This window comes from Camelus dromedarius, chromosome 17, assembly GCF_036321535.1.
Source record: "Camelus dromedarius isolate mCamDro1 chromosome 17, mCamDro1.pat, whole genome shotgun sequence".
NCBI lineage: Eukaryota > Metazoa > Chordata > Mammalia > Artiodactyla > Camelidae > Camelus > Camelus dromedarius.
The window spans coordinates 1185521-1210573 of record NC_087452.1 but is presented as its reverse complement, the minus strand read 5'-3'; the positions used below and the strand labels follow the sequence as shown (position 1 = coordinate 1210573).

Here is a 25053-nt window from a genome sequence, read left to right as displayed (position 1 = left end):
ATACTTGAGAAAGGTCTACGTGTGCTTGTAAAGGATGTGGGTTTGTAGTTGTTAATATATGTTCATTAGGTCACGTTATTCAAAACTTCTATGTATTTACTGATTTCTGTGGACTTGCTCTGTCAGTGTTAAAATAGAGAGCTGTGTTAAAATATCCCACTGAGATTATGGATTTGTCTGTTTCTTCTTTTAGTTCTGTCAGTTTCTAGGGTAAACATTTTGAATCTATTATTAAAATAAATACAAATTTTGTCATTTATAAGTGTGTCATTTGTGACCGTCTTGCTCTAGAATAAGTTCCATTAGAATTCTTTTGACTAATATCATAACTAGTAAGAAGTTAAGAAGTACGACTTTAAAGACCATTCTGATAATCTTTGTCTTTTAACTAGAGTGTTTAATACATTTACATTTAATGCAATTACTGAAATATTTTGGTTTAAGTCTGACATCCCATTTGTGGACTGTCCTTGTATCACTTGTTCTTTCTTTTCTCCTCTAATGCTGTCTTTTGGATCAACTGAGTTTTTTTTTTTTATCATTCCATTGCTTCTCCTCCACTGACTCAGAAATTATAAACCGTGTTTCTGATCTTTTGGCGGGTGGTTATCCTAGATTAAAACGTGCACACCCAGTTTACCAAGATCTGAAGATGATCAATACCTTGACCCTTTTTTGGAGGGCCTTAGAATGGTTTAATTACATTTACTTCCCTCCCAGTTTATTAGCTGTTGCTGAGGTGCGTTTTCATTAAATGTCTGTTAAGTCCACCAGACATTTATTGTTCTGTAAAGTAGATGCTCATGCAGGTACCCACATGTTTACACTTGCATTACTTTTCTTTCTTTCTTGCGTCTCAGACTTTTCATCCGGGACAATTTTCCTTATGCTGAAATACATACTTCAGAGGACGTGCTCTTAGGGCAAACTCCATCAGCTTTTGTTTGTCTGAAAATGTCTTTTTTTTAACCTACATTTCCTGGAAGAACCTTCACTCCCCAAACACCGACACCTTAGCCAGAGCTGATCCTCGTTGCGCCACACTGTGCTCCTCGTGCCGGCTGTTTGAGACGCCGCATCATAGCGCCCCATGGGGCAGGCACTGGCGTACCCCTGTTTTCAGACTAGGGGTCAAGGCCTGGGAGGGCACGTGGCCCACCCACAGGCACAGCTGGGGTGGCAGAGCTGGAATTCACAGCCAGGCCTGTGAGCCTCAGAGCCGAGCCCACCAAGCTCTGTCCAGCGAGGAAGGACGCGCGGGCCTGTTTCCTGCAGCTTGTTAATGGGGCCAGGCGGAGGAGGCAGGCTCTGTGGGACCTGCAGCTTATACGACTTGGGAGGCCCTCTTTAAGGAAGATATCACAAAATTGGGTATGAAAGTATTTACTTCTTCCAGCTTTATTGGGGTATAAGTGACCAAAAAATCATATATATTCAAGGTGTATGATACGATGATTGAGACGTGTAGACATTGTGAACTGATCACCACACTCAAGCTGAGTCACACATCCATCACCTCATAGTCGTGTGTGTGTGTGTGTTTGGAGCACTTACGGTCTACTCTCGTAGCAAACTAACCCAGCACAGGGTTATCAGCTGCAGCCACCATGCCGTGCACCAGGTCCCCAGGACTTACTCGCCTTAGAGCTGCAAGTCTCTGCCTTTGGACCGAAATCTCCCCATTTCCCCTCCCCAAGTCCCTGGCAACCGCCATTCTCCTCTCTGCCTTGGTGGGTTTGATTGTTTTACATCCCACATGTCAGTGAGCTCATGTGGTGTGTTTTTCTATGTCTGGATTATTTCACTTAATGTCCTCCAGGTTCTTCCTTGTGTGGCAAATGACAGGATTTCCTCCTTTTTTATGCTGAATATGTATGTATGTCTGGATGGATGGATGTTTATACATCACATTGTGGTACCAGCTCTGCCCAATTCAACTTTCTGTGGTGAGGGAGATGTTCTGTAGTCCACAGTGTCTGATCCAGTAACCACTAGACACGTGTGGTACTGAGTAGTCTGAAATGTAGCTAGTGAGACTGAGGAACTGATTTTTAACTTTTATTTAATTGTAATTAGGTTAAATTAAAACTTAGACACAAAGGGGCAAAAAAAAGTTTTTTTTGCTTTAGTTTTAAAACAAATCTTTTAATCTGTCAGTTTCTGGGAAATGTCCATGCAGTTCTTGTGGCTTTATCCATTTATCATACGGTCTGTATAGTTTCTGTTTTGTGTATCTCAGAGTTGTGTTGTTAAATGCAGAAGGACCTCACCTCTGGAATTAGACAGTCAGCTCTCGGCAGCACCAGCAGCCGCTGATTCTGGCTGGCTCTGGCAGAACGGGGGCTCCCCAGCTCGAGGGGGCTGGAAGGAAGGGGGCGAGTGGCTACCGGGGCCGCGGCGCCACCACTGTCTTCCCACCCCGAGGCTGGCGGTGCCTAGAACCACCATCCCACTGAAGCATGGCGGTGAGGGGCTGGCAGGTCCGACCCGGGACTGTCTGTCAGAGGGAAACGTCCAGACTGCCTCCTCCCCGTACCTGTCCTTCTGTCCAGGTGGAACCGCCTTCTCTGCCTCATTTACTGCCCTTGTCTTGGAACATGTCTTTTACCATCGCCGCGCCTGGGGTTTTGGTTTCGTTTTGTTTTAGCTAACAGGTGTCCTCATTCAAATTAATGCCGGCTGGGGCCTTGTGAAAGTTCAGAGTAGACGGGGTTTGTCCACTCATGTTGCTTCCTTCTGCTCATTTCGGTGCTTACTGGGGAGACTTATTTTCTCAAACCATGCGTGCACGTCACCACGTTTCCTAGGAGTCTCTCCTTTACGTGGAGTGGAAACGACCACACTGGTGGCAGAGCGATGAGTGAGCTTTCTTGACCGTGAAGGGCATGCGGACTGGGTCACAGGCTTTCATGTGGCCGGGGGCTTGGCCTCTCAGGAGGGACACACCCCGTCAGGGCTTCTGCCCAGGAGTGCCTGACCCTGCTCCTGTCTCCGTGGCCGCTCCCGGGGCGCTCCCGAGTTTGCACCCCAGTGGTGCTCAGGGCAGGGAGACAGTGGTCGGCACCTGTGTCCACCTGGGCTCCTGAAATGCTCTGGCTCTGACAAGGAAGAAGGGGGCTGGCTGAACTCAGCTTCAGCTCTGTCAGTCAGTTCTCCGGAAATTACACACACTCGGCACAACAGCCTCCTGCTCACTGAAGGAGACTCTGTGCCGGCAGCCGCCGCCTCTGATGGTCAGCAGTGGGAAACAGCACTTCATCTGAAGTAGATCCTGAGCTCAGGTGATTTTTGAGTAAGTGATGAGATGCCAAAGGCGTTCCATGAGGTGGCAGGCCTCCTCAGCTGTACCCCCTGCATCTTAGGGGTGCTCTCTGTTGTTGGAGCTACTTCAGTGGAAGAATTTGAGAAGCACCACATCCTTCAGTTCAGTGAGACGGTCAGACGACTGAAAAGTGAGGATTTTTTTCCTGACTTGCTCTTTGGTGAAATGCTGATGCGTTTTATTCATTACAGGAATATTACTGAGCATTTCCCACAACCCTGTACATTACACAGGCTGTGGGGAGAGATGTCCCCTCGTTTAAAAGGTGTGTCCCTCTCGCAGTGGTTTGTTCACCTCAAGGACACTGCATGTCCGGAGCAGGGCCTCCAGCGGGACGGAGATGAGCTGGGGGGCCGCAGGCAGCCGCCGCACCAGAGCTTGGGGCGACTCTACTCACGTCTTGCTTGATTTTATTTTTCTGTCTTTATTTTCCCTTCACCCCACTTCCTGATTGTTTTAATTTCTGTCTTGCTGTGTTGTGTGTGTCTCTATAAGCCATGCCAAGTTCTGTTTCACTGTGAGCAGGTCTGTGGTAAATCGTGAATCGCAAGACGGATAACTGGCCACAGGCTGACCTGGTGCGTCCAGCCAGTTGGCTTGTTTTCGGGCGAGAGGTGCTGCCCACCCTCCCTAGTGGAGCGAGAGCAAGAGCAACAGCGGGAGGGAAAATTTAGCTCCTGACTCAGGCAAAAAGAAGAGGGTGAGAAGCGTCACAAGTAGGCCTGACCTTGGCTGCTGGGGGAGGCCAGTAACAGTGGGCCAAACCCAAACCAACCAGATGACTGTTCGAGTACACGCGGCTGTCTCTGCGGGCGGGTGGAGGGCGGCGACAGTCCTTTCCGGTACCTCGTGTGTTATGACGTGGCACAGTGACGTTCTGTCTCTGTCTGGAAATTCAGCTAGTCGGTCCAAGATCTTATATTTTCCACCGAGTTGCAGGAATGGATGTGGGCCCACTGGCACCCACGAAATGACTGGAAACAAGATCCTGCATGTTCAGAGCGTATTTATTCCAAACATAGAATGTGTTTTACACTAAAAGTTACACAGGAGTTACAATAGGAAATGTTTCTTTCAAGAAAATCAGTTTTTTTGATTTTCTTAAGAAAAATACTTTCTTAAAAAAATGAGAGTAAGATTCTCTAAGCACAGTGGAAGGTCTAGGAGATGAAATGATCTGATAAAGACCTCGTGTTTCATGGAAATAGCAGGATGTTAATTTAGGTCCACTGCTTTATTATTTCTTTTTTCTTCTTTGCTCCTCGTTTGCCCTTGCCCTTCTTCTTTTTGGATTATTTGACTATATTAAAGATCTCCTTTTAACTTAACTTTGAGTTTTCAACTGCACTTTTTCATACGGCTATTTTTTTTTAGTAGTTGTGCTAAGGGTTGCAAACCCTTTAACAGGCGCTTTGCATGAACACGGCATCACTTCAGGTGGGATGCGGGAGCCCCCACCCCGTCTCAGCTGACCCACCCCCCCGTGTTTACTTCCCATCACAAGGGAGACCCTCTCTGAGCGACGGCCAGCCCTGGAGCACATCAGACAGCATTAGCGAGTCTGCCGATACCTGCCGTTCACTGTCACGTCTATTCAGGTGTTCACCCTTTCTCTCTCTTCCTGGATCCCTGAGGTTCCAAGTTTTTCTGTGATGCCATTTGCTTTCCTTTTGAAGAATTTTCAGTAACTTTCTTTTTTTGGAGCAGGTCTGCTGGCAATAAATTCTCCTCATCTGAGGATGTCTGATCTTAATTTTGCCCTCGATTCTGAAGGCAACTTTTTTTTTTTTTTTTTTCTGGATGTATAATTCCAGGTAGCTGGTTCTTTTCAGTGCTTAGATTTTGTTCCATTGTCTTCTGGCCTCTTTGGTTTGAGAAATCAACAGTCATTCTAATAATTTTTCCTCATGTATTATCTGTTGTTTTTCTGTGGCTCTGAAAGATTCTCTGTCTTAGTTTTAGAAATTTGATTATGATGTGTCTGGGTGTGGGTTTTTTTTCAAGTTCATCCTGTTTTTGGTTAGCTGAGCCCCCTGGAAGCACCCCTTCCTTGTGGACACACAAGGATTCCGGGGACAGCTGAGCTAGAAAACGCAGGAGTGAGCATCGTGGTCGTCACCAAGGTGCCTGCTGTCCAAGCCTGCCGGTGCCTTGAAAGGCTTGGGCACAGAATCTTTTGCAAGTCCCTAAAGCCACAGTGTCACCTCTTGGAGGCTTTTATGAGCAGGGAACAGGCTCCTGCCACTAGGTGTCATCTGCCACCACGGTCTTCTCTCTCATCCCTGGAAACCTAAATTCCTGTCTCTGGAGTGAGCCACCTCCGCCTCCTCCACGAGCCCTCCTGGGCACTGCAGCCTCATTCGCCTGGTCGCCGGTCGGGTCAGCACGGACACTGGCCAGCGGGGGAGCCAGCAGGGGAAAAGCTCTGCCTTTTTTCTCTGACAGCAACTTTACCGAGATATCATCCACAGACCACAAGCTTCATCCTTTACAAGGGAATCATTCAGTGGTTTTTAATATATTCACAGGATTGTGTAACCATCAGCACCATCTAATTTTAGAACATTTTCATTACTCCAAAAAGAAACCCTGTCCCCATGGGCAGTTACTTCCTGTTGAGGCTGTCCCAGCCCCTGACCACTCCTGTCTCCATGCATTTGCCTTTTCTGGACATTCTGCGCGACTGCAATCGAACGGGGTCTTTTGTGATCGCCGTCTTTCACTCAGCATCCCGTTTTCAGGGTTTGTTCATGTTGTGCTGTGTGTCAGGACCTCATTCCTTTTTATTGCCAAGGAATTTTCCATTGTGTGCATGGACCTTATTTCGTTTACCCATTTATTGGTTGAGAGACACTTCGGTGGCTTCTACTTTTTGGGTGTTGCAAATACTGCTGCTGTGAACACTGTGTACAAGTGTTTGTGCACAAATATCCTCGGTTCTGTTGCACACATGCTTAGGAGAGGAACTGCTGGACTGTATGGTGACTCTGTGCCTGCCCTGTTGAGGAACCTCCAGACTGCGGTCCACAGCAGCTGCGCCATTTCACATCCCCACCAGCCTGTAGCTTGTCAGCACCTGCCTTCGCCTGTTTCTTTGTACGACGGTCGTCCTGCTGCGTGTGAAGTGCTGTCTCCCTTCGGTTCTGATCTGCGTTTCCCTCACGCCTGATGATGTGAGCACTTGGCCGTTTGTTTACATTCATTGGAGAAAGACCTATTCAGGTCCTTTGTCTGTTTTTTTTTTTTAATGGGCTGTCTTTATTATCAAGATGTAAGAGTTCTTAATACCTTCTAGATACAGGTTTCTTATTAGATACGTGATTTGCAAATATTTTCTCCCACCCTGTGGGTTGTATATTTGCATTTTTTGATGGTGCCCTTTGAAGCACAAAAGTTAAAATTTGATGTACAATTTATTTTCTCTTATTTGTTTATGCTTCAAGTTTAAGAAATCATTACCTAATTCAGGATCACAGAGGTTTATGCCTATGTTTTCTTCTAAGAGTTTTATAGTTTTAGCTCTTGTGTTTGGAGTTTTTTTTAATAATCCATTTTGAGTTCATTTTTGTACATGTGTGAGGTCCAAACTTCATCATTTGCATGTGGATATCCAATTATTCCTGCACCATTTGTTGAAAAAGGGATCCTTTCCCACTGAATTGTGTTGGTACTCTTGTTGAAAATCAATTGACCCCACAAACAAGGGATTATTTCTGGCCTCTCATGTCCATTCCACTGGTGCCCGTGTCTGATCCCATGCCCCTGCCGCACAGTCCTGGTTATCATAGCTGTGAAGCAAGTTTTGAAATTAGGAAGTGCGAGTCGCCTAACTTTGTTCTTTTACAAGATTCTTTTGGGTATTTGGGGTCTCCTGCATTTCCATATAGATTTTAGGATCGGCTTGTCAATTTTTGTGTGCAATGTTTTACCATTTATTTAGGTTTTCAATTTCCTTAATGATGTGCAATAGTCATTGTACATCTCCTGCACTTTTTTGATCAAATTTACTCCTAAGTGTTTCATTATTTTTGATACGACTATAATTGGAATTATTTCCTTAATCTTATTTTTGGCTTATTCACTGTGAGTGCATAGAAGCGCAGTTGATTTTTGCACATTGATCCTGTGTCCTGCAGCTTTGCTGAACTCATCTATTTGCCCTAATAGCTTTTTTGGTGGGTTCCTTAGGATGTTCCAGATAAAAGATCATGTCATAAGCAGTTACTTCTTCCTTTCCAATTGGATGCCTTTTCTTTCTTTTTCTTTCCCGGCTGCCCTGGGTAGACCCTCCAGTACACTGTTGAGCAGCAATGGAGAGAGTGGGCACCCTCGTCTTGTTCCTGATCTTGGGGGAAGCGCTCAGCCTTCCACCACTAAGGGTGGTGTCAGCTGTGGGCTTCCATAGATGCCCCTTATCAGGGTCGGTAAGTTCCCTTCTGTTCGTAGCTTTTTGGGTGTTTATGTCATGGAAGGTTGTTGGATTTCATCGCATCCTTTTTCTGCGTGTACTGAGTTGATCTGCCTGTTTTGTCCTTTGTTCTACGAGTGTGGTGTATTGCACTGGTTAACGTTTGTATGGTGAACCCACTTTGTACTCCTGGGATGAATCCTGCTTGGTTAGAGTGCATGGTTCTTTTTGTATGTTGCTAGACTCAGTTTGCTAGCATTTTACTGGGAATTTTTGCATCCACATTCATAAAGGATGTTGGCCTGTAGTTCTCTTGCAATGTCTTTGTCCAGTTTTGGTATCAGGGAGATACCGGCCTCATGGAATGAGTTGGGAAGTGTTTCCTCCTCTTCTGTATTTGGTAAGTTTGTGAAGCGTTGGTGCTACGAGCTTGGACCTTTTTGAGACTTAGAGTTGGCCCCCTCCCTCTGTGTGGGAGGAGGAGAGCGGAGGTGCTGATTCTGTGTTTTCCCCGGTGAGTCCCAGGACTCTGTCAAGAACTGGGAAGCGCCTGAGGCCTCACAGGTGAGCTTGCTGCAGTTTCGCAGACACTGGTGGACAACACGAAACTCCCGGGTCACAGGCAAAGGGCAGCGTCACTCACAGCAGCAGAAGCAGCCAGTGATCGGCACTTCGAAGACTATTGAGGGTCAGGGCCCCCAGGGCGACACACAGGGGGCCAGGTGAGCCCTGCCCTGTCCCGCCAGCGGGCTGCATCACAGGGGAGGAACCGTGAGCCTGGGGAACCTGAGGCTTTCCTGCCCGGCCTCGGAGGGAGACTCCGTGTTTACCTCCCGGGGCTGCCCGCTGCACAGACGTGCTTGCAGAAAGAGTCCGGAACAAAGACCTCGGTGTCTCCGCTCACAAGACGAGCAGAAAGGCACGGGACCCACGGAGAAGTCTCCCCCACGGCTGAGCGGCCTGCTGATGTCCCCTCGCCGCCGCCTTGCTGCGCCTGTTACACGTCCCCGGTTTACGTGCTTTCGGTTGCTCTTGTTTCATCGGTTACACGAGCACGTGACCTAAAGCGTCAACCAGCTCTACCAGGCTTATTCCGCAGAAGCACCGTCTCCTACCTGACTCCCCGCTCGTTGGCTGCTGCCCTCGCACCTCTGGCCGATTCTGCTGGCTCTGAGCGCTTGTCTCTATAAACAGCACTTCTACTCCGGCCACCTCTTGATTTCTCAGAGGAAGCACTGAGTCGTGACCTCCACCGTGGAAAGTGTGGCTGTAGCTTTCTTCCGCGTGCCCAGCGTGTCCGCCCCATTCCCGTGCGGTTCAGGCCCCGTGTTCCACACTCACACGAGTAGACGCGATTGTCACAAACGCTGTTCGCGACAACGGTGCGGCGCACTGTCCCTTCCCGCACGGCTGCTTGTTTCCTCTCGAGTTGCTTTGTTTCTGTTAGTTTCCAATGCTCTTCTCAAATGTGTAAGCGTCTACGTCTCTGAAGACGTTCAGACTTGATCAGGTTTCTCCTCGGGAAGTCCTCTCCCCCCCACCCTTCGACCAGCTCCCTCCTGTCGTCCCGGGGTCTCCCCTCACTGTCCTTCTGGGGCTTTCGTTTCTCCATCCTGCCCTGCATCTAATCCTGCTCCTGGATCCCCTGTCTACTCTCACTTGTGCTAGATGTTCATCTTTGGTGAAGCAAAACCCAGTCAGAGGGGACACAGGAGCGCCGTTCTGTGAGAAGCCGTGCGTCTGAAGGTGTGCCCTCGCCTCAGCTGGAAGCGCAGCAGGTACAGAAGTTTACGCAGAAAATGACTTTCCCGAGGAGTTTTTCTTCTCCAGGCTCCCAGCGTCACGCGTCAGAGGTGGGGTTCTGCTCCGACTGCTGACACTTCCCAGGGACGGTTCCCCTCTCTGGGAGCTCAGGGATCTCTGCTCCGTCCCGTGGGCTGTGACACGGGCACTGGTGTCACCCACCGTGCTGGGCACGCGCTGCGTCCTTTCAGCTGGGGCTCCAGTTCTGGGGGCGTCTCTTCATTCACTTCATGGGCGCTTCGTCCCCCTGCCCTTTCCTCTGTCTTTCTGCAGGGACTCTTGAACCCCTGGACTTAGATTCTCTCCTCTCATTTTCCACCAAACTGTTTTTGCTCTGCTTTCTGAGTTTCTTCCACTCTATGCTCCAAATTTTCTATTGTACATTTAATTTCGGCTCTCATATCTTGCATTTCCGAGAACCCTTTAGAGTATCCTTGTCCCATGCTGAGGCGCGCACCTTCCCCTGCTCGCCGAGGACACTTCTGGCACAGCCTCCGTTCCTCCAGGTGCCGGCCTTCCTTTACTGTTTTCTTCTCTTTCACACGCTTCCTCCGAGGTCTGGTGAGCCTCGGCCGTTGCCGTGGGCCCTCTGCCTTTGAGCTTGTCCCCAGGGAGATCGGCTTTGCCTAACTTTGGGGCTGGTCAGATCCCCAAGAAGAGTCTTCCCGTCTGGTGCTTGGAGGGTGTGGTGAACCGCGCCTGGGTCCAGGCAGGAAGAAAGCCAGTCATCTCAACAGTCAACACGCAACCTTCCTCTTAAGCTCCCGTTTTCATTGCTGGACCCGGACCTCACCCCGCCCTCCAGCTGGCTCTCCCTGGGGTGCAGGAGGGAGGGGCAGGAGATCGGGGTGGTTCGGCTGTCCCCGCGTTCTCAGTGTGGCCTCCGCCCCTCCCCCAGGCCACCCGTGGTCCACTCCCGAGACCGCCCGGGCTCCGTGGTCGCCTTTCCCCGTCCCGCTGCCAGGCCAGGGCTGCGCAGGCCGGCCCGGGCAGTCGCTCCGCCGCCCGCTCTCCTGCTCCCAGCGTCCTCCCCTTCTCCCTGTCTGGCGGCGTTTGTCCCGCTTCCCGTCACTGTAGTGGGGCGCGCGGAGAGGACAGGACTCTTCCACCCACTATTCTAACCAAAGTCAAGTGACTGTTTTTGTTACATGTTTTTGTATCTGTCTTTCCTGGCAGATGTTGAACATCTCAAGATTATATCCCAAGCTCCTGTAAACAGTATGTTTCAACACATTTTTACTGAATTAACCAAATGCATTCAAAGAGATGAATTTCGTGGGTGTGGTTTTCTGAATAAACAAGTGGGACTTGCAGGTCTGTGCCACACGGCGGGGGAAACTCGGTGCCTGTTGTAGGGCCTGACGCTGAGATCTCTAGTTCCTCGTGGGCGTGCTGTTACACAGCTGTTCTGCTTTTCATGAAACCCCGGTGACCACTCACTCAGCCAATCCCAGACAGTCTGCCGTCTTACAAGCAGGTAATTAAGGTGGGCTTCCAGGGCTCGCACGGTGACCCAGCGTCCCTCTGGCTGAAAGCACTGTCAGCCCGTCACAGCACCGGGAGAAGAGGCTGCTCACAGCTTGAGTTCAGACGTGCTTGAGAAATGGGGGACGCCAGTTGTCTAACTCAGCATCACAAAGGAAGGGAAGATAAAGAAACAAGGCGAGAAGGATGTCTTCTGGATCCTTAGACACTAACCACCACCCACTGCTCGGAGGTCCTGAGGCCACCTTTGTACTCTCCACACTTCTCTTCTGGTCAAGAGAAAGCCAGGAGCCAGAGGATGGAGAGGAGGGCGGGAGACCCCGCTGGAGGGGCGTCTGCTGGGTGAGCGGGTCCAGCCCGGGCTCTCCCTCCTGCCTGCCTAGCCCTCCTCACACACAGGGCTCCAGCAGCGGGCGGCGGGTTAGATAGGTTACTGCCTTTACACAGCACGCGATGTTTCACATAAAAGATGTTAAAACCATCAAAAACCATTTGGAAAGCTCTTTGAAGGACAAAGAAAGAAAAAGTAAAGCTTTTTGTTATGGGGACTGGGCATACAACAGCGGTGGTCAACGAAGGCCCCACGCACCCCGCTGTCCGGCTGCAACGATGAGCAGCGTCTTACCGATGTCGTGAAACCATCCTTGCCCACTCGTGTTTTAAAAAATATTTGCTGGAGTAGATTAAAACAATTTCAGGCAGCTTGTCATTGTCATCTCTAAACAGTCTCTAATGGCCAACACGTTTTTATCTTTTCTTTCCCTTTTATGTAAAACAAGTGGCACTGTCACTGTGACCTAGCAAAATGAACAGCCCCTTTACGTCACCTGATGCTCCAGGCCGCGTGCAGGTTTCCCGCGTTGTCTGAAAAACCCCTTTCTACAGAGGGCTCGTTTGAATCGACAGCCAGGTAAGGCCCGCTGATGGCACTGGGCTCGTGTGTCCCCTGAGTCTCTTTTAAGGCATAATGAGAACTTTGTTCTTTAACTTACATGTAATTGTGTGCTGTAAAAACGAAGGCAGGCTTGTCGCGGGCTTGGCTCTGCGGCGGCGGCAGCGCCATTGTAATCTGGCACGCTTCCAAAACGTTCCGTGCCCTCGGTGCGTGTCTTTCACGGACACGTGCTGGCCCCGTGCTTCTGTTAGTGAGCTTAGAGCTGAGCAGGTGGTCGTTGTTAATCAGCTGCATTCTGCCTTATCTACCGGTGCAACTAATCTAACTGTGGAGACAGTTGCTTATTAGGTTTGTGCATATTTTAAAACCTCCCTGTTACATTAAAACATTGTAAATCCAGGCTGTAGATTGCCGTGATGGTAATGCTTGGATATAGGGGAACTTAGTTTGGTAATAAATACATGGATTAGGTATTATTTTAGAAATGCTTTCGAGCGATTGATTTCCAGTGGCAGTGGTGGAGGAGGTGTAAGAGTTTCCTGAGGGCAGGATTTCCAGAAGGATCAGTAAAGACAGAGACAAGGCCCTCCGCTTCTGGCCGTCCCCCTGCGTCCGCCTGCTCTTGACGCGCTCACATCCCTCCTTCAGTCCACAGGCCGACACCGGCCTTCCCGCCCCATCTCCCCTCGCGCTGTGTGGAGCTGGTATTTATCGAGTGTCTGCTGCGTGCCAAACCCAGTAAAGCTAGATCTCACAGGAGGAGCCTTACAACCCCTTTGGAGCCGTGAAGACCCAAGGTCAGGGGTCGGTGAGTTGCTCAAGGTCACTAAGCTCTGAAAGCCGGGCCTCCGCCAGGCTCACCCTGCTCTCAGGGCCATTGGTGAGCGGGTCAGTTAAAGGAGGTCACAGAACACGAAACCTCCGTCTGTACCTGCTCCGTGGAATCCCCCGCACACGTACAGCTTCCCGTCCACGGCGCCGGCACTGGTAGAATTGGTTCGAAGTGAGAGCAGGGGGCTTGGCATAGGTGGGCCCTCTCTCCAGAAGTCCCCGTCGGGGTTGTAGATCTCCACCACGTCCAGGCACTTGCGAACCTGGCCCTTGTCTCGACCTACGCAGCCGATCCCACCTGCAGAGAAAGACACACAGAATGAGCCGTGGCGGGGACAGCGCCCCCTCCCTGTTGGGTCTGCATGCAGCTAGTAAAGAGAACGAGAACGTGGTGACAGGTTCCTTAAAAGAGATACAGATTACACTCAGAAGGCCAGAGACTGTAACAAGTAACAGAAACAGCATTTCCAGGGTGATGACTTTAAGTACAGCCCTCCGTGGGATTTGTGACTGCGTGAGAACTTCCAATTCACTGCAGTAAGAAGCAAGTCTGGAGGTGAGCTTTTTTGTCCCACAATGAAAGGTCTTAAACATCAGGGCTCTCTTTCCTGGTCTGAAGGGACTGTCCTGGGACTGAGCTCAGTTCCCTGGAAGGGGACACAGTAGTGTCATCGGTGACCTCATTCCAAGCAGACCCGATCTGATGGCCAAGCAGAGAGACAGGAGCGTGCTCGCCTCAGGCTCGGTCCTGCACTGGGGCGCTGGATGGGGCCCTGGCTCTTGTTTACAGGGGTGTCAGCGCCAGAACCGAGACTGCTCTGACCTCATCGCGTTTACCCAGCGTGCCACTTAGAGGTGAATCACACAGTGCCTCGTGGCATGTCACCTCCTTTCATGTGATTTAACCCGCTTCCATCACTGCTGGCCGGTACTTCCACCGTCCCAGGGTTTTCGGTCTCTGTACTGCCTCCCCCGGGCCTCGCGCAGTGCCTGACACGTGTGCGTCTGGAGGGAGTGAACAAGAAATTCAACTTCCCTAGGATTCCTCTGTCCAGATGGGGGTCTTGTAAGCTCACTGAGGCCAAGTCCACTTGTTACACATCTTACATTGCACAGTGCCTGACACACGGCTCTCGACGGCTCAGAGAAGGTGGACGGGAACAGCTCATTTTCACCGTGGTTGGGACCCGGCCAGGCATAAGAGGTGATGGAAGGGGGTGCTGAAGGGAGCCTTTTCTTCCTTTTTGTGGATGGAGCCTGGCCTGCTTCCTGTCTCAGTATGAATCCAGGGGTGGAGGCTGTAAACGCAGGAAGCTCTTAGCTGCGTTCTCTCTTATCAGACTGGATAAATAATTTAGCCCATGGCAGCGCCGAGTCTGAGCTGCGGCATTTCCAAGGAGGGGCAGTGCTGGCCTCAGCTAACTGCACAGCTCTGCGGTGCGCGGGCCCGCTTCCCGCGTGGCACTGGGGAGCTAGGGGTTCTGAGGCCAACAAAAAGTGGAGTTTCCTATTTGTGGGCAGGACGGCCTTCCAGAAGGGGATTTATCCGCATCAGGCAAGGACAAGACGACTTCGTTACCTGCTGTGCAAGTCCCGGGAGAGATACTGCGAGGCTGGTTGGTACTGCGGCCACTTTAGAAGGCCGCTAAGTGAGAGCAGACAGTAAGTGCGCGCCGTCTGGAGCCAGGCGGGGCACAGCGAGCAGCCCACATCCTGAGTGTGATGCAGAAGTTCACGTCAAAGCCCGTTACAAAAGCCCCCCGACGCAGCGCACTTAAAGAACGAGCATTATTCTCCCGGTTGTTGGAGTGATGAGACTGCTTGTCATGTCTGCTTCCCTGTTACTGAGGGCATTTGATCACAGAGTTCAGCCCTTACACTACCAAACCGCCTTTCAGATGCGTGCCCTGTCTGCCTGGCTGGCAGACCGTCCACACGTCCACTCGAGGGCAACGTGGGCTCCCAGGGGCCCGGCTCTGCTTCTGACCGTTCACATCTGGGCGCGCTCTCTGGCCCACCTGGGCACAGCCCTGCCATCAGGCACACTTTCAGCGCCACTCTATTAACAGCGACTTAGTGAGCTTAAACTCACTAAGGTGGAAGCTGATGAGATAAATAATCAAATAAAAGCACGGTCTCTGTTAACAAGTCAGCACCAGCAGGACGAGAGGCCACTTTGATGGGAGAGGCCCTGGGGCAGGAGCGGCACACCTTCAGAATCTCAGTGAGGCACCGCGCGCCTTATTTACACGTGATCGGGACCTCTGAGCCAGACCTCTGTGTTCAGAAACAGGAGACGAGAAGTTACCTGTGCAAGTCATACCCAGATGGACCTCAAGTGAAAATACACGCCTTGGTGTTTTTGGTTGGTGGAGGTGGGGGTAGTTATAGAAGAGGACTCCTCTCTCTCCTCTTTTATTTCTACCAAGATGAGGACCCGCTCTCCTTGTCTTTGGCTGTCACAGTCCTTCCCTTCTGTGGGCCGTGGGAGGACGCATCTCCCCACACACAGCCTGGCAGGCAGCTGGCTGAGGGCAGGGGGCGTGGTCCTTCTCTGCCACCCCCCAAGGACGGCGCCGCGCGGTGCCTAGAATATGGCGGGGCTGGGTCCTGAGGTCCCTGTGCCTTCGGGCTCCCTTCAGGGGGCAGGCCAAAAGGGGAGGGCGGTTCTGGAGCAGCTCTGACAAGCCCGCACTGCTTGCATCGCTCAACAAGCTTTAGTAAATACATTCACTATTGCTTGTTCCCGTGGCCGTGGAAAACGCATGGGAGCTTTTGGAAATAGACCCTGTGTCACCACTTCCTCGATGGACAACTTTGGTCAATGTAATTTCCCTGTCTCAATTTTCTCATCTATAAGTTTTGGATAGTAATTCCAATTTCATAAATTGTTGCAGATAAATTATTAGGTGACTGCGTAAAGGAGGAGGAGGGTGAGGACACGTCTGCTGTGTCCTGTTCCCAAGTCCCACGATGGGAACACCTCCTTGTACTCCTCCTCCTCTGCTCCACGGAAACAACATGGGCGGCACGGGGTGGGTGCTGGGTGATGTCCCGGTGTGTCGTGTGAGTAAACCCGTGTCTCCTGACCTGGCCGAAACCTTATGTTTGCTTGCTCTCAGTTTAGTCCTTTGCTCTGTGATTGGAGGATTACTGACTGCAGGGTCGAGTGTCTCTGAGGTTGGATAGAGATGGCCAGAGGCCAAAGGGCTGAGAAGTGAGCGGAGCCTCCCTCCGCCTTCGAGGGGAGCAAGGATCCCCAACACGCTGAACCAGAGGAGGAGGAGCTGTCGGGCGGGTGATGGCAGAAAAGATAGAAAAGGATTTGCACCCCCCCCGCCCCCGCTGGCAGCTGGGTGGGGCGGCTTTCTGACTCAGGCGTGGAACAGCCGATGTGATGCTCGCAACTCATTCCCGCCGGGTCGCCGGCTCCCAGGTCTCCCCCTGCACTCGGGCGGGGCTCCGGATGTGGAGCCTGAAGCCGGGGAAACGTGAACCTACTTCTTGTCCGTTCCTAGTCTAACCAGAGCTCTGTCTGGAGTGTTTCCAGAAAAACGTCCTTCGGGCCGAGTGGGAAACAGGCTCCCCGCCTGTTACAAAGTGCCGGGTAGTTCGAGGCTGGGCTGCATGCTGGGCTCACAGAACGGGGCTGGCGGGGCCCAGGCCCTTCACCTGCCAGCCTCCCCTGCCTTTGCCAGTCTGTTTTCTCCGGGCTAAGACAACAATCGTCTGTCCCCATTTTGTTTGCTCCTCAAAACAGATTACCAGAAAATGAAATAAAAGAGCTGGAAGGGAAGGCCGAACTCCATTTGTTAGAGCTGGACTTTGCTTGATCTCAGAGGGAAAATCATGTGTTTAGAAAGTCTTATAATTTCCAAGTGGAAACGCAGACAGCTGAATAGAAAGTTCTGGCACTGAGCCTTGGGTGCCAAAAAAGCGTCAGTTACAGACTTGCTGTCCCACCTGCAACTGATCCTGAATCACCCCGGGCCTCCTTTCCCTACTCAGCATTGGGCCTCACCTGTCACTTCTTTCAAGCCACGGGCCCATCCTTTCCTCCTTCCTCCCCTGTCCCTCCCTCCCAGCCTGTCCTGCGGGTCCCAGCAGGTCCAGAGCCCACAAGTGGGGACACGGGGAGAGCCTGGGACAGTGGGTGGAAGCAAGCTCAGCCCATGACTGCAGCCTGGATGAGCGTCACTCTGTCCTCCCTGACGCAGCCCCTCTACGTCTCCTCATCGCCCGGCTCTGTCCTCGGGCCCTGCTCAGATGTCTCGGGTCTTTCCAAACCCTGACGACCTGCCACTTTCCTTATGCCCCGCTCAGCCACGACAGCCCGCAGACAGTGAGGTTTGTCTCTGGGCCTCTGTTGGGCTGGTCTCTGCCCGGACTGGCCTCTCCTCAACTGGACAAACTCCCTCTCCTCTTTCAAGGCTCAGCTCAGAGTCACCCCTCGAGAAAGCCTCGTGTGTCTGCCCGTGGCTGTCCCCTCCCTTGGTCTTGCACTGTCCTCTGAACAGACATCAAGAGCCCTGTGGGCGCGCTGCTCCTGTTTGCCTTTACGTGTCTCCCCGCGGGCCAGGCTGGAAGCCACCGGAGGGCAGAGGAGTGTCTAACTCACATCCGCGTGCCCAGCGCGTCCCACCCGGTGCGGGCAGTCAAGAAATAGAGCCTCAGCTGAGTGCGTGAGTGGATCAGCTCCTCGCCCTCATCCTGGGTATCTTGCTCCCTTCTTACGCTCTCCTGTCAGAGGAAAGAGCGATGACCAGGTTTCCAGACTGTGCCCTGAGTCCAAAGAGCTGCAAACGCGCTTCCTGCCAGATTATAAACATTCTCTTCCTAAGGATGGAGGCCTCTCAGCCCAGACCCCGAGAGGGATTGTCGCGTGGGCTCCTCCTCCCCCAGGTCCACTGCCCAGACAGCCACTGACGCCCCGGAGGCTGGGCTGGACCTACCCTGACAGGACACAGGCCACGTCTGAGGTGGCCCGACAAAGGACCATTAATCAGATCTGTTCCACAGCTTGAAAATGTAGACACGCAAGATCTAAGTCCTTGAAGGCAAAGTGTGCGTCGTTCTGTTCCCCGAGGTGCCAAGCACAGTGCCTTTCTTCCAAGGAGGCTTGGCAATGTTTGTTGAATAACTACTATAGAAAAATAAGTCTTTGGCATATTTATCTTGTGTGTAAGTAAAATAATTTACAGAAAGTGATCATTTGTGGTCATTTCCACATTAACCCAAGAGCTGGTAAAGGAAAGGAGTGATTTAAAAAAAAAGATCACATATGTGAATCAGGATAAACTAATTGAAGATAATATATTTTACTCAAAATGACAGGATTTTTAAATAATTGATATTTTCCTCTTCAAAGCATCAAACATTTTCCATTTCAACTCTTTTTGATGTTTTAAAACACATACTACATTATTCCCTGTGTCAGTGAGTTGAAGAGGTGGTATCTGCAACGTTTCCTGCGGACTCCGGAGTAGCAGCACGTGTGTCTTCACGGCAGGCTGCAGACATAGACCGCCTGGGGACATGCCTAAGGTTTGCTCTGTCGAACAAGTTCCTGCTATTGGTGTGGCTTTTAGCAATTTACCTCTTTTCATAAAAGCAAAGCACAGAGTGCGTAGTTGCTCAGTGCGTCGGCCGTGTAACCTTGTGCGTTTCTGGAACATAAACAGCAAGTCAGAGGCCCAGGCAGCTCCTCCTAAGACATTTCTCACCTGCTTGCAACAAAACTCTCATCTCTGTCCACCCGGGGCTTTCACACTCTAGTCGCTTCTGAACATTCTCTGATTTCAGCATCAAAGCTACTTGAAACTCCTGGTTAATTTTAAGCACTCTGTAAGTGTACTTTGGATGTCCACTCACGGTTGTATCAGATGTTGGGACGAACGAGGTTAAGATTTCTTTTGGCCGTAAGACGGTCGACTGGGAAAGCAAAGGCAAACGTGAAACCATCATAATACAGCATTGTAAGTATACATCCGATAAAGCGCAATTTCTCACCAAGTGTCATCATGAAATGTGGCGCTGCCAACTCTCTGTGAATTTGCAGGATGTCAATGATAAAAATTAAGACTAAGTCGTGACTTGGGAGCCAGAGGCAAACTTTGGTCTCGTAGAAGACTTATTCCTGGGTTCCCCACCCAGGGGGCCAGATAATCAAGCTTAAAATCCCGCATTTCATGCCCTGACAGCAGAAACACGGTGAGCCATTGGCAGTAGTTCAAAGCCACTGCAGCTGCTGAATCTGCATCCAAGTCAGAATAAAGGAGGCAGGAGGCCACCCCGTCTGACCTCTGGCCACTGTGAAAGCCCACTGGGCCCCTTGTGCCGCAGGACGTCCTCAAGTGTGAGCCTGTGCCCCGGACGCTCTTGCCTGACCGCCTGCTCTGATGACCCGTGGGCGCCAGCGCTCTGACCGGTGACCGCCCTGTCGTCCTGGAGGACACGTGCTGTCCAGGGACACCCTGCCTCATCCATCACATCCCAGGCCCAGCCTGTGTGCCTGCGCCGGGCATTCTGAGCATATGAAGCCTCCGTTAGCACCATCTCACCTCTCCTTTCCTCCCAGTGCCTGCCTTCCTCCGAGTGCAGCCCTGTGGTGATTCACACCCCAGCTGCCTGGTGCTCCCCGCAAGTCAGATCCCGGGGTCCCAGGTCACACCTGCCAGCTCAGAATTTGCCGAGGATGAGGGCCAGGAATTGGCCATTTTAGTGAACAACCTGGGTAACTTGAGAAACACTTACATTAAAAAAACTGCTTAGAATTTTATCAAAAGAAAAAGGCAGAGTCTTAACCACAGTGAAACTTGGTCCTCTACGTGGTAAAACAGTTCCCCTCTATGGTGATCTCTGCGGTGCGCTTACTGCAGAGATAAGGTAACCGGAACCTTCCGCGTGACCCCCTTCGTCACCCTCAGTGGCCCTCGGCCCACTGAGCGGGCACAGGGGGTCTGCTGGGGGAGCGACGCCCGACTGCTGGGGGGGCTTCCTGTTACCTGGTCCCCCAGGGAAGTGGGAGGTCCCTCCTTTAAACAGTTCTGCACAGCACCTGTAACTGGTGAGGTTTGAGGCTTTTTGCCTGATGGAAGACAGGATAGAGAAAGTTCAGTTAACTGAGGGCTGTGAGCCTCTGTCAACACAGGGAGGCCCTGGGCTGGCCTGTAGGAGGGACACAGCCGTGAATGAGGCGGGGTCTCTGCCCTCGCCAGTGTGGGAAGTGGGAGGGCAACGGGCAGGGCGGAGCAGCAGGCGGGGAGACGGTGCCTGAGGCCGCCCAGCCAGCCCGGCAGAGGGAGGCGGTCACAGCAGAGGGGAGGGGGAGGTGCTCCGGGTGACCCTGAGGCTGGAGGGGAGGGGCGGTGCGGAGGGAAGGGGCCGGAGGGTGAGGCTGCAGAGGCCCGGGGGCAGTCAGTGAAAGGTCTCAGCGTTTCCACAAATAGACTCTGTTGCTTACTTCAGTGTTTGACTTCACCTGACCCATTGAGCTAAAGTGACTCTGAATTCAGCTTGACTTTTTAAAAACACTTGATGGGAATGCAAAGTGTATTTATGACTGCACATTGTCATTTCAGAAGCAAGCATCATATATTCAAAAGCGTAACTAATACTGTGAGATCTAAAATGCTTGTTAGTTTGTCTCACAAAAACTTTTTTCAATCAGAACCCCTGGTGTCCTATTTAAATCAGGTTTTATAACAGAGCATCACCAAGAAGTCACAATAAGGTTTTAATGAGGTGAAGCCCAGAAGGTTCTATGTTTCTCAAAACTTTACCTTTCAGACTCTGCATGTAATTCGTTTTCTACTTCATTATTTGTAAAAGTAGGATTGAAAGCCTTGAGGACAAGGAGTTAACATTTTCTCATAGCAATAGGATATATTAACCTAAAACTTTTGGACTGCCTTTTTAAAGAACAACTTTTTAGAACATTAGAATGTATTCTGGATTAAAGTAGCTTAACTATGTCTTGGAGTTAGTACAAATGACAAAAGACTTTTCTTAAAAAATGAAGCATCTTAATAATGCATGGCCTTAAGCAGCGCCCTTCCATTCTGTCTCCCCGCAAGGGTTTCACAGGGTTCTGGCGTTAAGACACAGACCCTCTCTCCTGCTCTTCCCGAGAACAGGCTGCCTCAGAAAGCCCTCAGAAAAAAGTCAAAATGGAAATCAGCCCGTTTTAAACACCTGGGTTTTTAATAAGGATATCATTTACTCATAAGGCTCATGGAGACTAGTTAAATTATTTTAGGTTTTCCAGGAATTCTGCCACAGAAGAGCCAGTCATAGAGTGGTGAAGCTGGTAAAATACAGATGTAACTGCATGAACAACAGAGTCACTAAGCAAACTGTCCAAGCATATCCTTGTCTGTATTTTTACATGAAGAAGGAAATTCATAGACTTCCAGGAAAAACCATCCGACATCTGACTAATAACAACCCTTGCTAGTTTGCCATAAATCCAGTATCATACAGAGACAGGTTACACTCATGTTACCAATAATGACATAATACAAAAAAGAGAAAAATGTCCTCGCACTGAGACAAGGGAATGGAAACCTTCCTGAGATGTAATAGTGGCGTCCTACCGTGAGCCCTTAGAGACAGTCGACCTGCAGCTCCCGGGAGGCTGGTCACATCTCTGATGCAGCCCCCAGGTTCTTCTTCCCCATGTGGGAGCCAGGCTCTGGGGGGCCGGGGGCCGGTCCAGGGCTGGGACCCGCTGTCCTGTCAGTCTGCTGGTTAGCCCAGGCAAGTCTGCCTCTCCAGTACCCTCCAGGGCTGCGTCCACCAACAAAGGGTCTGAAGGGGTAAGACCAACACTGGTGGCGTCAAATCCTGAGGCCAGAATACCACCCACAGGTGCCTTCACCTCACGGGAGCCTCAAAAACTTGTTCCCAGCCTTGGCTGATGTAGAAAATCATGAGCCAACCAGTTAAAATTCCTTTGCACAAGCAGTTGTGGAAATTAGCACAGGCTTGGATGTCCTACTGCTGACCGAGTGGGGCCTGCGCCGCCGCTGACGCCTCCGTCTGCGCCTGGGTTAACCCCACGGGTCAGGCAGAGCAGCCGCCATCCACGCAAGAAGAAAAGCCAGGCTGACTCTCAAGGAGACCAGCACTCAGGCAGCTGCTGAGGCTTTTCTCACGGTCGGACCTGGGGGGGCCTAGACCGTGCCTGCGGAGAGCCCTCCAGCCCCTCGCCGTGGCGCGGCGTCACACCTGTGCACTGCGCAGCTCGACTGTTTGTCCGGAGCCTTAAATCCACGTGGCCGCTGTCCTAGCAAGTGTTCCAACAAATGGCAAGAGCAGGATGAACTCCTGTGGGTCAGCACGCAAACTGAACATCGGGCCCACGGATAAAATCCTGTCTTCAAGAAGGCCCAACACCCGTGGAGGGCATCTGGACCGCCCTGGTGGCCTCTCCTACTGCTCTGCCCGGTAGAAGGCCGGAAGGGGAGAGCGAGGATCTGTAAAAGGCCAACACGCCTGGGAAAAGACGGTTTGTACTACAGCCATGGTCACAAGCCAACCAGAGCTGGTTTCCAGCCTGATCAACCAGCTGATTCATTAACCCACTTCAGTGAACAGGCCCCGGAACAGTCCGTCAGACGGGGCTCCCCCTGAAGAGCGGCAGGCAGCCCTTCTGCTGACTCCTCTGCCTTGCAGCGAACGCCAGCCTCACTTCTACGGCTGACAACACGCCTCCCACTTTGTAACAGCACTAGCCCCAAACAGACTCCTGCATACCGTCAGCCCGCTTGGCCCAGTGAAAGGTCTCTGACCAGCTAACCATTCCTGCATTTAACTGAGAAACAGGCTGCCTCACGATTCACTTGTGAAGTGAGATATTAAAGCATTAAAGTAACTCAGCCTAATCTTTCTCTGCCATGTTTGCACTCACGTTGCTCCCGGTGCCAAGTGTATCTTTCTCCCTTTTCTTCATTTGACTAATTCCTGCCTGTGCAGTGAGTGAGCCGACGTCCGCTGTGCTCCCACAGGCGTGCACTTAACACGCGCACAGTTACCTGTCTGTAGCTCGTCCTGGGTTGTGAGCATCCCCTGGGCACAGCGTGTGTGTCTCCTGTCTGGTCCTCAGCGTCCAGCCTGGGGTCTGACACGTCACAGGCCCAGCGGTATTTGCTGAACCAAATTACAGTGTGACGAGGAGCTACCATCTCTCCAGTGGAAGTTGTCAGTCTGTCGGGCACCAGTGTTACTCAACTGAATTTCATCTGTTACTTGAAAAGCCTTACTTTCCACTGCATTATTTCTCCCTTCAGTTCTGAGAACTTTCCTCATTTCCAAACATTCCTGGTAACTGTTTCTGCTCACGTCTTGTGATGTTTCTTCTCCCCGTTAGCCCGGGCTCCTGCTACCCGCTTCTTCCCCACTTCCTTCAATAGAATAATTCTGATTTTCTATATCACATTTTCTTCTCTCAATATGTGTTTTCCCCACCCCTTTACATCATTCTTGGATCAATAGCATGCTTTGTAATTTTAATTTTTTAAAATAGTATTTCATTGCCGTAGAAAAACTTAACATGAGATCTACCCTCTTGACAAAACTTTAAGTGCACAATACAGCGTTGTTCCTTTTTTTTGCTATGGTGTAAGGTAGTGGGCGAAACTAACTTGTTTACATAGAAATATCTAATTGTCTTGGCACATTTGTTGAAAAGTTCATCTTTCCCCACTGAACTGCCTTGACACATTGTCAAAGATCAACGGAGTAAAAATGTGAACATTTATTTCTGAACTCTAGCTCTGTTCCATCGATACACATGCTTGTCCTTAGGCCAGCACCACCATACCTCGATTTCTGCAGCTCTGGGTTTTTAAAATGGGCTAAATAAGCCCTCACGCTTCCTTCTTTTTCAAAATTGTTTTGGCTATTCTAGGTTCGCTGCATTTACACTTAATTCTGGGACCAGCTTGCCAACTTCAGAAACAGTGCTGGGATGGTACAAGGGTCGTGTTGAATCTATAGGTCGATTTAGGGAAGATTGGTGTCTTAACAACATTGAGTCTTCAAATCCATAAGCAAGGAATACATCTCTGTTTGTATCATCTTTATCATCTTTGATCCTCTTGGGAGTCTTTTGTAGTTTTCTGTGTATGACTCTCACACTTTTGGGGCTGAATTTGTTCATACACATCCTGCTCATTTTGATCTTACTAGGAATGGATTATTTCCTTTTTCCTTTTTTTTTTTTTTTTTTTTGCTGACTAGATCACCAGTTTATTATAAAAGGATACAACTCAGGAACAGGGCAAGGTCTAGGGGAGGGGCACCAGAGCTTCCGTGCCTCCCTGCCAGCACCTCCCTGGGTTCGCCAACCGGGAAGCTCTCCAGACCCCTCAGATCAGGGGTTTTCTGCCTTTACACAGGCATGAGTGATCGAATCATCCATCTCTGGTGATTAACCAACCTCCAGCTCCTCTCCCTTCCCTGGGGGTCAGGGGGTGGAGCTGGAAATTCCAAACCTCCCCTGGCACCCAGCCCCCTTCCTTAGGGGCTTTCCAAAAGTCTCTTCTTTAACATAGACTCAGGTGTGGTGGAAAGGGGCTTGTTACTAAAATAACGAAAGTTGCTTCTTTCACCTTCTTTTTCTCACATTTAGGTTTACATCTGAGTACCCTTTAGTTCCTTTTTCTTTTTTTAAACTGAAGTATAGTCACTTTACAATGTTGTGTTAATTTCTGGTATACAGCATAGTGAGTCAGTCATATGTGTTTGTATATATATTTCTTTTCATATTCTTTTCCATTGTAGGTTATTACAAGATACTGAATATAGTTCCTTGTGCTCTACAGTAGTACCTTGCTGTTTATCTGTCTTACATCTCGTAGTGCATATCTGCTAATCCCAAACTGCCAGTTTATCCCTCCCCATCCCCTTTCCCCCTGGTTAACCAGAAGTTTGTTTTCTATGTCTCTGAGTCCGTCTCTGTTTTGTAAATAAGTTCATTTGAGTCATTTTAAAAGATTCTATATATATTAAGTGATATCATATGGTATTTTTCTTTCTCTTTCTGGCTTACTTCACTTAGAATGATGATCTCCAGGTCCATCCATGTTGCTGCAAATGGCATTATTTTACTCTTTTTTATGGCTGAGAAGTATTCCATTGTATATATATACCACAGCTTCTTTATCCAGTCATCTGTTGATGGACATTTAGGTTGCTTCCATGTCTTGGCTGTTGTACATAGTGCTGTATGAACACTAGGGTGGGATTGTTGGATCATAGGGTAAGTCTATTTTCAGTTTTTTAAAGTATCTCCATACTATTTTCCAT

At 50.3% G+C, this 25053-nt stretch overlaps 1 protein-coding gene and 1 long non-coding RNA gene across 3 annotated transcripts in view; one reads left to right on the top strand and one right to left on the bottom strand.

Moving 5' to 3' along the window:
- The window catches only part of KBTBD12 (kelch repeat and BTB domain containing 12), a 48663-nt gene that overhangs the window by 2910 nt on the left and 20700 nt on the right, over positions 1-25053 (bottom strand). The window contains exon 5 of one of the 2 annotated variants that reach the window (XM_010981304.3): positions 12845-13042. In XM_010981304.3, coding sequence (XP_010979606.1) covers positions 12845-13042 — 198 coding nt within the window. Of the gene's footprint in view, positions 1-12844; positions 13043-18175; positions 18676-25053 lie in introns of those variants that run through there. The other variant, XM_031471066.2, reaches the window with a different exon arrangement.
- LOC116158316 (uncharacterized) lies at positions 5597-11922 on the top strand. The gene is made up of 3 exons (XR_004142643.2): positions 5597-6495; positions 7607-7746; positions 11798-11922. It is a non-coding gene; the product is annotated as an uncharacterized LOC116158316 (long non-coding RNA).